At 38.8% G+C, this 15436-nt stretch overlaps 1 protein-coding gene across 1 annotated transcript in view; it reads left to right on the top strand.

Annotated features, from left to right (window-relative positions):
• RpL19 (ribosomal protein L19) overlaps nucleotides 1–15374 on the top strand; it is a 25645-nt gene extending 10271 nt beyond the window's left edge. The window contains exons 3-5 of the mRNA XM_053790596.2: nucleotides 3773–3936; nucleotides 6705–6806; nucleotides 15130–15374. Coding sequence (XP_053646571.1) covers nucleotides 3773–3936; nucleotides 6705–6806; nucleotides 15130–15330 — 467 coding nt within the window. The 3' untranslated portion in view covers nucleotides 15331–15374. The remainder of the gene's footprint in view (nucleotides 1–3772; nucleotides 3937–6704; nucleotides 6807–15129) is intronic.
• Nucleotides 15375–15436: the final 62 nt, after the last annotated feature.

Genomic DNA, 15436 nt, shown 5'->3' with positions numbered 1-15436 from the left:
CATATAGTCGGACTTGAGTCCTGGAAATGGGAAGTACAATGCCTGCACTTTAAAGGAGGGGTTTGGGATATTGGCAGTTTGGAGGGATATGTTGTGTATCTTTATATGTGTATGCTTCTAGACTGTTGTATTCTGAGCACCTCTGCAAAAACAGTGATAATGTGCGAGTGTGGTGAAAGTGTTGAATGATGATGAAAGTATTTTCTTTTTGGGGATTTTCTTTCTTTTTTGGGTCACCCTGCCTCGGTGGGAGACGGCCGACTTGTTGAAAAAAAAAAAAAAAAAAAAAAAATATATATATATATATATATATATATATATATATTTTATTTATTTATTTATTAAAATATGTAAAAAAATTGTAAATCTACTTTTGGAGCACTACGCATGTGAACGTAGATGTATGTTTGGACAGTTTAAGCATTAAATTTGCTATCATCAGTGGAGATAGGGTTTTTACTAATCAGTAGTAAACTTATCACTGGTAATGGTTCTGAAGACCACTATCTCAGTGGCTTGGTTTCAGATTAGGCATAAATGGGAAAGATGTACATACAGTGGAACCTCAAATATCGAACTGCTCCCAACTCGACCAATTATGTAACTGTATTTTTGTAAGTGCTTTGATAAGGGTATTTTTGAGGGTCTGAAATGAACAAATTTAATTTACATTATTCCTGATGGGAATAATATTATGCAGAAAATTTGGAGTGTGGAAATTAGGAGAAGGTGTGGAGTTAATAAAAGTATTAGTCAGAGGGCTGAAGAGGGGTTGTTGAGGTGGTTTGGTCATTTAGAGAGAATGAATCAAAGTAGAATGACATGGAGAGCATTTAAATCTGTAGGAGAAGGAAGGCGGGGTAGGGGCCGTTCTCGAAAAGGTTGGAAGAAAGGGGTAAGGGAGGTTTTGTGGGCGAGGGGCTTGGACTTCCAGCAAGCGTGCATGAGCGTGTTAGATAGGAGTGAATGGAGACGAATGATACTTGGGACCTGACGATCTGTTGGAGTGTGAGCAGGGTAATATTTAGTGAAGGGATTCAGGGAAACCGGTTATTTTCATATAGTCGGACTTGAGTCCTGGAAATGGGAAGTACAATGCCTGCACTTTAAAGGAGGGGTTTGGGATATTGGCAGTTTGGAGGGATATGTTGTGTATCTTTATATGTGTATGCTTCTAAACTGTTGTATTCTGAGCACCTCTGCAAAAACAGTGATAATGTGCGAGTGTGGTGAAAGTGTTGAATGATGATGAAAGTATTTTCTTTTTGGGGATTTTCTTTCTTTTTGGGTCACCCTGCCTCGGTGGGTCACCCTGCCTTGGTGGGAGACGGCCGACTTGTTGAAAAAAAAAAAAAATAAATTTGTTCGGTAACGGCACTTGAACAGCCGTCTGGAACAAAGAAAGTTTATTTGAGGTTCCACTGTATATAAATAACAACTACAATATTATGAAATATAGATAAGTAAACTTTATACTGAATGTTTATTTTGTAAGATTTGTGCTGTATTCTTAACTAATATATTTAGAAGGCTTCTTCATGTCATTTAAAAAATGGAAAGGAGCGTGGCTGTTTGGGGAACCATTTTTATTTGTATTTGTTAGCATTTATTCCTTTAGTAACCTATTTAAGAAGTGATTTCGAGATTTGCCTGGTCGGAGACAGGCCACAAGGTCAGTGAAACCCAGAACTGTTAGTAGATGAGATATGCTAAATAAATAAGGTTCTGCGAATAATGCTGCTGATGTAAGTTGTGGTGCACCATGAAGTTCTTACCAGGAAAATGTGGAGGCAGAAACTTTCATCATGTCTGCCCCAAATAAGTTTATGGTTGGTTAATGTTTAAAAATAGTAACATGGGGAAAATTTCTGAATTTAATTGATATGAACCAGAACTTGTCCTAATTTTATTTTAATTCCACTAAAAATAATTTCTCTATTCTCCACAATCCCGTTCAACATAAATTACCATAACCCAGTTATTCTATACTCCAGCAACAAGTGCCTAGACTTTACATTTCTCCTCCCTTCTGGTACTGTGGCTCGGTTGATAACACGTTGATAATGCACTCAGCTCACATACTGACTGTCTATGGTTTAATCCCTGGCATGGGTGGAAATATTGGGTATGTTTACTTACACTTGTCCCTGTTTGCAATAAGTACGTACCTGGGTTTTAGCCAGGTGTTGTGGTTGGCATCCTGGAGGGCAAGATTAAAAGATCCTGATGGAAATAAGACAGCCCCTGATTATGCACTTTCTTTGGTTTATCCTGGATGGCTAACTTTCTTGATTAAAAAGCTAAACAAAATCTTATTTCCCTCGTCCTTTACCCTAGTTCACTTACCACTGGGGATTTTTATCCTTGCATAAATTTGTTGTAATCAGTGTGACTTGGGGGGGGGGGGGGCAGTAGTTTTAACTTTCTAAGGTTTATTTTAGGTTCCAATAAAATAGTAAATTGTACATTGTGTCCAAAATACTTAAACCACATGCCAAAAAAAAAAAATGCTAATGGAAAGGGCCAGCACATGGACTATGGTAATAGAAAGCTAATTACTTCCATTGCTCGTAAGACTCAAAGGGTAAGAATTTAATATGCAAATAATTTAAAAAATATTATTAGATTTTAATAAGTTTTTAATCCTCCTTTTCTTGGCACTCCTAAGCTTCTCATAGCTTGTAGTGAATGCTTTTGGGAGGGATATTAAAAGGGAATGTGTTGTCGATGTTTTGCTCATAGGGCAAGATGATGATAGCAAAGTTCCAACATCAGTTTTCGATGCTGTGTAATTATTTCCGGTTAAAATCCTAACTTTAGTGTTGAAGTTGTTAGAATATTCACATTGAAGTTTGAAATAACTTTGTATGACCCCTATTGGTTTAGTGCTTCCCCCTAAATTCAGTGTAGGAAAAAAATGCCATCAATTGTAATTACAAGAGTTAAATAGACAATGTAAATTGAGGAAAAAATGTAAAAAAATTAATGTATGCAAGTCTGTCACCAGACAGAATGTCAGTCTTTTGGAGTTGGTAAACTCCAAACCTCTTCGAAGGTTGGTAGGTAAGACACATTGGCAACATTTAGGCAACTTTATTCCGAAACGTTTCGCCTACACAGTAGGCTTCATCAGTTGAGTACAGAAAGTAGGCAGGAACAGTAGAGATGTGAAGACGATGTAATCAGTCCATCACCCTTAAAGTTGTAGATTTGAGGTTGTCAGTCCCTCAGCCTGGAGAAGTTCTGTTCTGTTCCAGACTTTGGAACAGAACTTCTCCAGGCTGAGGGACTGACAACCTCAAATCTACAACTTTAAGGGTGATGGACTGATTACATCGTCTTCACATCTCTACTGTTCCTGCCTACTTTCTGTACTCAACTGATGAAGCCTACTGTGTAGGCGAAACGTTTCGGAATAAAGTTGCCTAAATGTTGCCAATGTGTCTTACCTACCAACCTGTCGGTATTGTATACCATTTTGATATTCACTCTTCGAAGGTGCAATATATCAAAGGTATATTCTGTTTACAATCAATATATACATACCTTTACTTTTCTGTATGCTTTTCAGTAGTTCTTAATCCTGTACATAAATATTTCCTTAATAACCTAGGGGACCTGGTCTGAGACCAAGGCCTGGGGAAGTACTAGAACCATAACTAGCAGAACAGAAAATCGTAGAGGCCAGCATCAAACTCTACGGTTATGTTGGTTAGTCTTTATATGCCTTTTTTATTAAATTTCTTATTAAATGAATTATCAACTGTTGCAGGACAAAATATTCGGAAGTTGATTAAGGATGGCTTGATTATCAAGAAGCCCCATAATGTACACTCTCGTGCCCGTGTCCGCAAAACACAAGCAGCTCGCAGAAAGGGCAGGCATATGGGCTATGGTAAAAGAAAGGGTACTGCCAATGCTCGTATGCCTCAGAAGGTAAGAATTATTTAATATGAATGATTTTGAAAAAACAGTAGTAGAGAAGAGCAAAAAGGCATAATACTTTGACTGGAACAATACACAAATAACTGCACATAGGGAGAGAAGCTTATGTTGTTTTGGTCCAGCTTAAATATCATCATAAACTGTTTGTGGGTTATTTGTGTATTATGAACAGTAGAAGAAGATTTTAATAACCCAAATCCTCCTTTTCTTGGCACTGCTAAGCTTCTCATAGCTTGTAGTGAATGCTTCAGGGAGCGATATTAAAAGGGAATATGTGTGTTGTTTTGCTCATAGGACAAGATAACTTTAGAAAAATTCCAGCATCAAATCTTGTTACTATGATGTCATTTCTAGATAAAATCCTAACTTGTTAGGATTGAGGCTGTAAGGATGTTTATATTAGTAAAGTTTGGTATAGCAGAGATCTTTCTTTCTTTCAACACACCAGCCGTATCCCACCGAGGCGGGGTGGCCCAAAAGGAAAAACAAAAGTTTCTCCTTTCACATTTAGTAATATATACAGGAGAAGGGGTTACTAGCCCCTTGCTCCCGGCATTTTAGTCGCCTCTTACAACACGCATAGTTTACGGAGGAAGAATTCTGTTCCACTTCCCCATGGAGATAAGAGGAAATAAACAAGAACAAGAGCTAGTAAGAAAATAGAAGAAAACCCAGAGGGGTGTGTATATATATGCTTGTACATGTATGTGTACTGTGACCTAAGTGTAAGTAGAAGTAGCAAGACGTACCTGAAACCTTGCATATTTATGAGACACAAAAGACACCAGCAATCCTACCATCATGTAAAACAATTACAGGCTTTCGTTTTACACTCACTTGGCAGGACGGTAGTACCTCCCTGGGCAGTTGCTGTCTACCAACCTACTACAGAGATACCTTACTAATATTAAAAGCAATGGTGGCATTCCTGGAAAAACACTAAAATGAATACGCTGATTTTTAGAGAGATTGCATCTTAATTATGACCAATGTCTTTAGTGGTGATAAGATTTAAGTAATGAGAAGTACACTGCCTGCATTTTGAAGGAAGGGTTTGGGATATTGGCTGTTTTGAGTGACATCTAAACTGTCATATCTGGGCGCCTCTGCAAAGATGGTGAATGATGGTGAAAGCGTTGAATGATTGTGAAAGTGTTTCTTTTATGGGTCACATTGCTTCTGTGGGAGATGGCAGACATGTTAAAAAAAAATTTTTTTTAGATTGTATTCCATACTGTACTGTTCACATTAACAACATGGAGTAACTAAAATATGATCACTAGTACACCTACCATCCGACTTACAACCACTCGACTTACGACCGTGTTTTTTATGCCAAATTTCTGAGAAATAAACAAGTATTTGTGTTGTACAGTGTTTATCCTAAACCTTACAGTATAAAACACAGTACTAACAACATAAAAAGTAAAGTAAAACATGAAATACCAAAATAAAACAATAAAATAGTCATTAAAAAAATATGATGTTGATATTCAATAGTAATAAACAACTTACGTCCATTTCGACTTAGGACCAGTTTCTTGAAACCGAACTCGGTCATAAGTCGGATGGTAGGTGTATTTCTTTCTAGTGAAGTAAGTGCCTAGTGGGGTTTGATAGACCCATTGTGACTTCTAATCCTGTTTTTTACACTACCACTTGCAGAGTGAGCTGCGTGTGCACAGTGAGCAACCTGCTTAGGAGGCATAACTAAATTGGAAATTATATACAGTGTGGCTTAGTTTTGTAGAATGGGTAAATGCTTGGAATTAAGTATGTAATCCTTTGAATGAACAACAGTAGTTTAATTTGGGCAGTTAAAAATAGGTACAGCAAAATCTCTCGTTAACGTATTTCAGCAATTTCAGACAAAAAATTGACTGGACAAAGTAAATTCTAGTTCGTAATTCCACTCTTTGTCCATAGCAATACTGTCCAGTTCTGATTTATCAGGCCAAGTACATTATAACTCCAGTGTATGTCCAGTATGGGCCGAAGTGGCTACATCCGGGACCTTTTTTTTTTTTTTTTTTTTTTTTCCAACAAGTCGGCCGTCTCCCACCGAGGCAGGGTGACCCAAAAAAAAAGAAAGAAAATCCCCAAAAGAAAATACTTTCATCATCATTCAACACTTTCACCACACTCGCACATTATCACTGTTTTTGCAGAGGTGCTCAGAATACAACAGTCTAGAAGCATACACATATAAAGATACACAACATATCCCTCCAAACTGCCAATATCCCAAACCCCTATCCATTTTCATTGTTCTGGGTTGCAGGCCGCCCTCACCATTTTGCGTTCACTTGCATGTACACCTGTCATTCAGTCTCTAGTTTTTCCTGGATTTAGAGCATTTTGTGAGACTTTATTAACATTGTAATTAGTGTATTTAATGGCTTCTAAAGCAAGTGGTGGTGATGGTAGTAAGAGAAAACGTGGCTCTTGGAAATTGCATCTCGGCCATCTGTGTTCTCAAAAATCTACATTTTGACCATCTATATTTTCTCATGGCTCTACATCCATTATCAGCCATCTGTATTATTTTCACCGGTTGAGCATCGCAGTTTCTGATTCAGAACAAGTTAGTCTTAAATCACCAGTATCGATCTAACTTAAATTACTGTGGTTTGCTTGGTGAAGTTCATTTAACAATTTTTTTACTGATCCTTTCATCACTGCTGATGATAACATTAATAATGTCTACATTCTAGTGCAAGGACTATTAATCTTTTATAACGCGATTTTTTATCGTTTAGATCCTATGGATTCGTCGGATGCGTGTCCTTCGTCGCATGCTCAAAAAGTACCGTGACAACAAGAAGATTGACAAACATCTGTATCATGACTTGTACATGAAGGTAAGTTTTCAAAATTAGTTAAGTCTTTGGGGTAATATTATAATTACTTAATTGTAGCTATAGGAGCATAGCTGCAGTTCAGCCAGACTGATGTATATGTGGGGTAGTGGACCACCAGCAGCAACAGCCTGGTTGACCAGACTAGCACCAAACTATCTTGGCTCATGGCTGGGCTCTGGGAGTAGAAAACTCTTAGAGCTCATCAAAGGTGAAGGTATATCTGTGCTTGTGGTATATAGTATATCTGTGCTTGTGGTATATAGCCTTGTGTTCATCGTATAAATTCTTTTAATGATTAAACAGTTTGTCTCCCATTTTTTCCATTCCACAGTTTGTAAAGAAAAATTTCACACTACTTTACCCTCCATTTTTCCTTAGTTTACATCTGAGGTTTCTTGTTACCCCTATTGAAAATATTAAAAGAATTTTTTTTTCTATATCCTATGTGCCTAAATTTTTTTTTTTTTTTTTTTTTTTTTTTTTTTTTCAACAAGTCGGCCGTCTCCCACCGAGGCAGGGTGACCCAAAAAAGAAGGAAAATCCCCAAAAAGAAAATACTTTCATCATCATTCAACTCTTTCACCACACTCGCACATTATCACTGTTTTTGCAGAGGTGCTCAGAATACAACAGTCTAGAAGCATACACATATAAAGATACACAACATATCCCTCCAAACTGCCAATATCCCAAACCACTCCTTTAAAGTGCAGGTATTGTACTGCCTAAAATATTTTCCTATATTTGCTTTGACTTCAGTCCCCAGTGTAAGCACATTTTGGGTTTTCAGCTTTTCATTGTAATTTGTATCTTTAGCTTTGGAATCCATTTTCCTACTGGATGAATTTTTTCTACACAATCCACATGTTTTTTATAGGTGTTGATACCAAACAGCATTCACATGTTCCATTTGTGACCTAAGACATGTTACTAACCATTGGTTGGTGATTTTTGACCCCTATCAGGGTATGGTGACTTTGTGAATGAAAGGGAAAGTGTTTCAGTATTGGTGGAGAGTATAGAGGAGGAGGAAAAAAATAAGAATTATAGGGGAATATGACTGCACTTGAGTTCTGGAGGTGGGAAGTATAGTGCCTGCACTCTGAAGGAGGGGTGGAGATATGTTGCAGTTTTTGAACTGTAGTATTGGTATGCCTCTGGTAAGACAGTGGTGGAGTGAGTGAGGGATGAGTATTTCTTCTTTTTCTGGTCACCCTGCCTCAGGAAATGGCCACTGTGTTAAAAAAATGAAACACATTCACTATCATTTATTCAATAGCTGTTTTGCCAGAAGTGTGCAGACATAACAGTTCAAATGACCCTTAAAACTGCTACATCCTCATCCCGTTATCGTGGTGTAGGCATTCTGCTTCCCACCTCCACGACTGCAACATGACCACTGGTCCTTCAGAGTGCAGGTACTAGATTTCCTCTACTTCAGTACAAAGTATTGGTAACAAAGAGGTGGGAAGTACAGTGCCTGCACTAAAGGAGGGGTTTGGGATACTTGCTGTAGAGGGCCATCTAAACTGTCATATCTGTGTGCCTTCAGCAAGACAGTGGTAGTGAGAATGATAGTAAAAGTTTTTATTTTTTTTTAACTTACCTGGGCAAATATTCAGTCTGGCCAGGATACTTTCTTTCCTAAGCCTTTTTGTTGAGGTTCCTCGATGATGATGAAGGGTTCATGATTTAACCCTTTCAGGGTCGAGAGGCCCTCTCCTAAACTTGTTCTCAGGGTTGAAAATTTTTCGGGAAAAATAAATTATTTTTTCTTATGAAATGCTAGAGAATCTTTTCCCGATCATAATGACACCGAAAGTATGAAATTTGATGGAAAACTTGCTGAATTATGCTCTCATGAAGTTAGCTGTCTCATCGATGTTTATGCATCGGCGATTTCGCCCACTTTGAGCCCTATTTTCGGCCAATTCCTGTGTACTAGTCGACAAAAATCATGTTTATTTTGCTGGAACTATTTTTTCTATTGAATGAGTACAAGAAACCACCCATTTACCAATTTTAACTATCCAATAAAGTGGTTAGAAATTGTCAATTTTGCCAATTTCACACAAATTTCAGAAGATGCCAATTTCCAAATAGGGTTCAGAATAAACAAGAAAGACATTCCTGGCACTAAAATAACATTTCCTCTGTTCATTAGTCACGTCTCAAGGCCCCTCTTATATTTCTTTTTCTTTCCACTTTGAATTTTTATTCTTACAAAAAAATAGAAGATTTACTGTTATGCAGACTACTGCATTAGTGTAGAAATGGTATAAATAATATCAGCACACTTGTGAAAGAATATCAGACTCACCAGTTGACATGTATTGGACGCCTGGCATGATTTGTTTGCTTTTGAACTTTGGTAAAAATCGAACATTTCTGTTACTTTGAGGTCAGTTTCAAGGTACTTTTCATTGTGAAACCAATCAAACTCATCTCAATTTCTGTAATATGTCTTCCATTCTATAAAATGAGACCAGGAAAACTAGAATACAACCATAAATACCATACGAAAATACTGTGCAAAGTCGCTGTTTTAGTCCCAAAACACGGTCAAAGTTTTTTTTTCTCATTACCTGCCTAAGCTCTTGGGAGTTAGCATGGGCTGTTACCAAGCACCATGGCTTGTTGTAGTGTTTTAGAATCTCAGGTTCAAGTGTTGAAGGAGATTCTACTCCTTCAGGAGGAAAATAGGAGGCTGAAGCTTTGCATAGATGAGTTTGGGAGCGAGTGTGAGAAGGATTTAGCTGGTAAGGAAGGAATGGTCACCAGCAGTGATAGTGGCAGCCGCTTTAAGTGGCAAGTGGTTCACAGTTCAGGAAGAAGGAAGATGAGAGTTAATAGAGAAGATGTGAAGGTAGGAAATCGTTTCTCTGTTCTCCAAGACGAGTGTCTTGGAGCAATTGGTATAAATTGCTGGCTAGACAGGTACTGCAAGGAACTTGCAATCCCATTCATTGATAACTGGGACCTATTCTTTGGCAAACGTGATATGTATGCAAGGGATGGGGTTCATCTCTCTGGGGATGGAGTGGTTGCATTAGCCAATTCAATTGAGAGGGTAAGTGATGACTTGTTTAGGAATTTAAACTGATAGATTATAGAGGTATGGGTGTTTGTGGGAAACAATTAGGCTGCAGCATTAGGGTTAAAAACAGCAGTTATTACCGGGATACTCAGGGATATGTTTAAAAGACAATATTCAAAATAAAGTTGCTAGTAATGGCAAATCAGTTGATCAACAAAGAGAGAGAGAGTAGAGGGCAACGAGTGACTAGCTCCCTTAAGGTTTACTATACAAATAGTAGGAGTCTAAGAAATAAAATAATGAGCTAAGATTACTTGCAAGTGTAGGTAATATAGATATTATTGGTATAACAGAGACCTGGTTCAACCTGAAAGATAGAGAAATGACCTCTGAATGCAACATACAGGGTTATAAACTATTCCACACTGATAGGGGCAACAGGAAGGGTGGTGGAGTGGCGATGTATGTCAGAAAATTTAAATTGTTGTCTTAGACATGATATAAGATTAGAAACATCGAACACAGAATCTGTTTGGCTACAGTTTCTCGAGGGACGTGACAAATTAATTTTGGGTGTGATTTATAGGCCCCCAAACCTTGATAGGGAGGGCAGTAAGCTGTTATGGGACGAAATTCATAAGGCATCTAGATATGAAAATGTTGTGATAATGGGAGAGTTTAACTTTAGACAAATTGATTGGAACAATATGACAGGAAATCTTGAGTCTAGTGACTTTCTTGATATGGTTCAGGATTGCTTTTTAGAACAGGTTGTGACAGAACCAACTAGAGGAAACAGTCTGCTTGACTTGGTTCTTGCCAACAAAGATTCACTAATTAATAATCTTGAGGTTAATGATGAGCTTGGGGAAAGTGATCACAAATCACTTAGTTTCAATATATCATGGAATTACCCAGATAACTGCAATCAAATCTCTGTCCCAGATTTTCGCTTGGCCGACTTCATGGGACTGAAAAATTACCTGGGTGGGCTAAATTGGGATGTCCTGACTATGGGTCAGGTAGGTGATCTTGGTTGCCAATATGACGTTTTTCAGAGCATAGTTCTAGCTGCCCAGACAACTTTTGTTCCGAGTAGGGAAATAAGATCTAACAAAAATGATCCCAAATGGATGAACAATAGATTAAAACATCTCATTGGTCAAAAGAGAGGAATATACGTATAGGCATAGCACAAGAGGGGATGGGCAGTTAAGAAATCAATATATTCAATTAAAGAAAGGAATAAGAAAAGCAAAAAGGGATTATGAGGCTAAGGTCGCAAGGGATTCAAAGACTAACCAAAAGGGTTCTTTCAGGTATACAGAAGTAAGATTAGGGACAAGATTGGCCCACTTAAGAGTAACTCTGGTCAGATCACTGACAGTGATAAGGATGTGTGTGAAATTCTAAATACCTGCTTCCTCTCAGTTTTCACCCAGGAAAATACTAGCGATATTCCTGAAATTATTTCCCAGTAAAGTAGGCCTTAGACAAGGATGTGTGATGTCACCGTGGTTGTTTAATATATTTATAGATGGGGTTGTAAGAGAAGTAAATGCGAGGGTCTTGGCAAGAGGCGTGGAGTTAAAAGATAAAGAATCACACATAAAGTGGGAGTTGTCACAGTTGCTCTTTGCTGATGACACTGTGCTCTTGGGAGATTCTGAAGAGAAGTTGCAGAGATTGGTGGATGAATTTGTTAGGGTGTGCAAAAGAAGAAAATTGAAAGTGAATACAGGAAAGAGTAAGGTTATGAGGATAACAAAAAGATTAGGTGATGAAAGATTGGATATCAGATTGGAGGGAGAGAGTATGGAGGAGGTGAATGTATTCAGATATTTGGGAGTGGACGTGTCAGCGGATGGGTCTATGAAAGATGAGGTGAATCATAGAATTGATGAGGGGAAAAGGGTGAGTGGTGCACTTAGGAGTCTGTGGAGACAAAGAACTTTGTCCTTGGAGGCAAAGAGGGGAATGTATGAGAGTATAGTTTTACTAACGCTCTTATATGGGTGTGAAGCATGGGTGATGAATGTTGCAGCGAGGGGAAGGCTGGAGGCAGTGGAGATGTCATGTCTGAGAGCAATGTGTGGTGTGAATATAATGCAGAGAATTCGTAGTTTGGAAGTTAGGAGGAGGTGCGTGATTACCAAAACTGTTGTCCAGAGGGCTGAGGAAGGGTTGTTGAGGTGGTTCGGACATGTGGAGAGAATGGAGCGAAACAGAATAGCTTCAAGAGTGTATCAGTCTGTAGTGGAAGGAAGGCGGGGTAGGGGTCGGCCTAGGAAAGGTTGGAGGGAGGGGGGGGTAAAGGAGGTTTTGTGTGCAAGGGGCTTGGACTTCCAGCAGGCATGCGTGAGCGTGTTTGATAGGAGTGAATGGAGACAAATGGTTTTTAATACTTGACGTGCTGTTGGAGTGTGAGCAAAGTAACATTTATGAAGGGGTTCAGGGAAACCGGCAGGCCGGACTTGAGTCCTGGAGATGGGAAGTACAGTGCCTGCACTCTGAAGGAGGGGTGTTAATGTTGCAGTTTAAAAACTGTAGTGTAAAGCACCCTTCTGGCAAGACAGTGATGGAGTGAATGATGGTGAATGTTTTTCTTTTTCGGGCCACCCTGCCTTGGTGGGAATCGGCCAGTGTGATAATAATAAAAAAAATTCCTGAAATAATAGATTATGTAGAACAGGATGATGATAAACTATGTACGATTGTGGTAACTAGTGACATGGTCCTCAGACAAATAGAGAAACTAAAACCTAACAAATCCCCAGGCCCTGATGAACTGTTTGCAAGGGTGTTAAAGGAATGTAAAGAGGAACTTAGCATACCTTTGGCTAATCTTTTTAACATATCACTACAAACTGGCATAGTGCCTGATTAAGTGGAAAATGGCAAATGTAATACCTATTTACAAGGCAGATGACAGGTCCTTGGCTTCAAACTATAGACCAATAAGCCTTACCTCCATAGTGGGAAAATTTATGGAATCAATAATTGCCGAAGCAATTCGTAGCCATCTTCACAGGCACAGATTGATTAATGAATCTCAACACAGTTTTACAAAGGGGCGTTCCTGTTTTACGAATTTACTAACTTTTTTCACTAAAGTGTTTGAGGAGGTAGATCATGGTAATGAATATGATAGTGTATATGGACTTCAGTAAGGCTTTCGATAGAGTTCCACACCAGAGGCTATTGAGGAAACTTAAGGCACACGGAATAGGAGAAATTTTTTCCTGGGTAGAGGCATGGCTGACAAATAGACAGCAGAGAGTTTGCATAAATGGGGAGAAATCAGAAGCGGTGTTCCTCAGGGGTCAGTGTTGGGCCCGTTGTTGTTCACAATTTACATAAACGACATAGATGAGGGAATAAATAGCGACATGAGCAAATTTGCTGAGGACACCAAAATAGGCCGTCCAATTCATTCTAATGAGGACACTAAAGCACTCCAGGAAGATTTGAATAGACTGATGCAATGATCGGAGAAGTGGCTGATGCAGTTTAATATTGACAAATGCAAAGTTCTAAATGTTGGACAGTTAAATAACCATGACACATATAAACTAAATAATGTAGATCTTAATACCACTGATTGTGAAAAGGATTTAGGAGTTCTGGTTAGCAGTAATCTAAAACCAAGACAACAGTGCATTAGTGTTCACAATAAAGCAAACAAAATTCTTGGCTTCATATCTAGAAGTATAAATAATAGAAGTCCTCAGGTTGTTCTTCAACTCTATACAGTATATCCTTGGTTAGACCTCATTTAGACTATGCTGCTCAGTTCTGGTCACTATTACAGAATGGATATAAATGCTCTGGAAAACATACAAAGGAGGATGACAAAGATGATCACATGTATCAGAAATCTTCCCTGTGAGGATAGACTGAGGCCCTGAATCTGCACTCTCTCGAAAGGCGTAGAATTAGGGGGGATATGATCGAGGTGTATAAATGGAAAACAGGAATAAATAAAGGGGATGTAAATAGCGTGCTGAAAATTTCCAGCCAAGACAGGACTCGCAGCAATGGTTTCAAGTTGGAAAATTTCAGATTCAGGAAGGATATAGGAAAGCACTGGTTTGGTAATAGAGTTGTGGATGAGTGGAACAAACTCCCGAGTACAGTTATTGAGGCTAAAACGTTGTGTAGTTTTAAAAATAGGTTAGATAAATACATGGGTGGGTGTGAGTTGGACCTGACTAGATTGTGCTGCTGGGTCTGGAGCAGTGCTCCATCCTTGAGTGGAGATGACCAGACTGGGTGGGTCATTGGTCTAATCCGGGGGTGACATGGACCTGCTCCGCATGGGTCAGTAGGCCTGTTGCAGTTTTCCTTCTTATGTTCTTACGTTCTTATTACTCACTGTGTGCTGCAGGATTTTTTTTTTATACTGCGCACACTGACCACATACTGATTCTTTCATATGTACGCCTACCAGCTTTGTCTCACTAGATTTGAAGGCGCTAGAATTTAGGCGTTCTAGTACGTCAATAACTCTGGTGCGCAAGCCATACTAGTACGTCAGTAACCCTGAAAGGGTTAAAGAATCATAACCACCCACCCCATTCCTTGGATCAGACATGATTATTTTCCGTTCCTTGAGTTCTGTGTGGCTGAAAAGGATTAAACGCTTTTCATGAATATTATTCTTTGCTGAGCATTTTCATTTGAAATGTCCAATTCTGTATTAGACCCTCCAGATGGACCAAGACATCTAAAGTATATAGGCAGATATTGATAAGACATGTGAAACACCTGGGTAAGTTCAGAGACATGTGGGTGTAGGGTCTCGGGTCTCTGAGGTTAATTTACCCAGGTGCTGCATGTCTTTTATCAACTTATTACATACTCTTGATATAATAATTTATATTGTTGATGTTGGAAGTGGTAAAATCAGAGCATGTTAATTCCAAATACCCAATATTTGTAATTACTGTGACTGAGACTTTTAGTTAATGTAAATGATTTGCAGATGTGTAATTCTATTAGTACAGTGCCTGCACTCTGAAGGACAGGTGTTAATGTTGCAGTTTAAAAACTGTAGTGTAAAGCACCCTTCTGGCAAGACAGTGATGGAGTGAATGATGGTGAAAGTTTTTCTTTTTCGGGCCACCCTGCCTTGGTGGTCCACCTTGTCTTGGTGGGCCACCCTGCCTTGGTGGGCCACCCTGCCTTGGTGGGAATCGGCCAGTGTGATAAAAAATAAAAATAATAATAGTAATTCTATTAGGCATTTTGTTTGAATATATTTTGATAAAATGAATTATATTTCAGGTGAAGGGTAATGTTTTCAAGAACAAGCGCGTGCTGATGGAATACATCCACAAGAAGAAGGCTGACAATGCCCGTGCTAAGATGCTGAGTGACCAGGCAGAGGCTCGCAGATCTAAGGCCAAGGAGGCCCGTAAGCGCAGGCAAGAAAGGGTTGCCATAAGGAAGGCAGAAGCTCTGAAGAGCAAAGAAGATGCAGAGTGAAATGTAACCTTAAATAAATAAAAAAAAAAAAAGCCTCAATGTGTATATATGTATCCAGATGAAATAATTATGAACCTTTTAGGAAATGGATAGACACGTTTGCCAT

This window comes from Cherax quadricarinatus, chromosome 92 (assembly GCF_038502225.1).
Source record: "Cherax quadricarinatus isolate ZL_2023a chromosome 92, ASM3850222v1, whole genome shotgun sequence".
In the NCBI taxonomy this organism is placed as follows: domain Eukaryota; kingdom Metazoa; phylum Arthropoda; class Malacostraca; order Decapoda; family Parastacidae; genus Cherax; species Cherax quadricarinatus.
The sequence above is the reverse complement of the archived record's forward strand: the minus strand, read 5'-3'. Positions and strand labels throughout refer to the sequence as shown.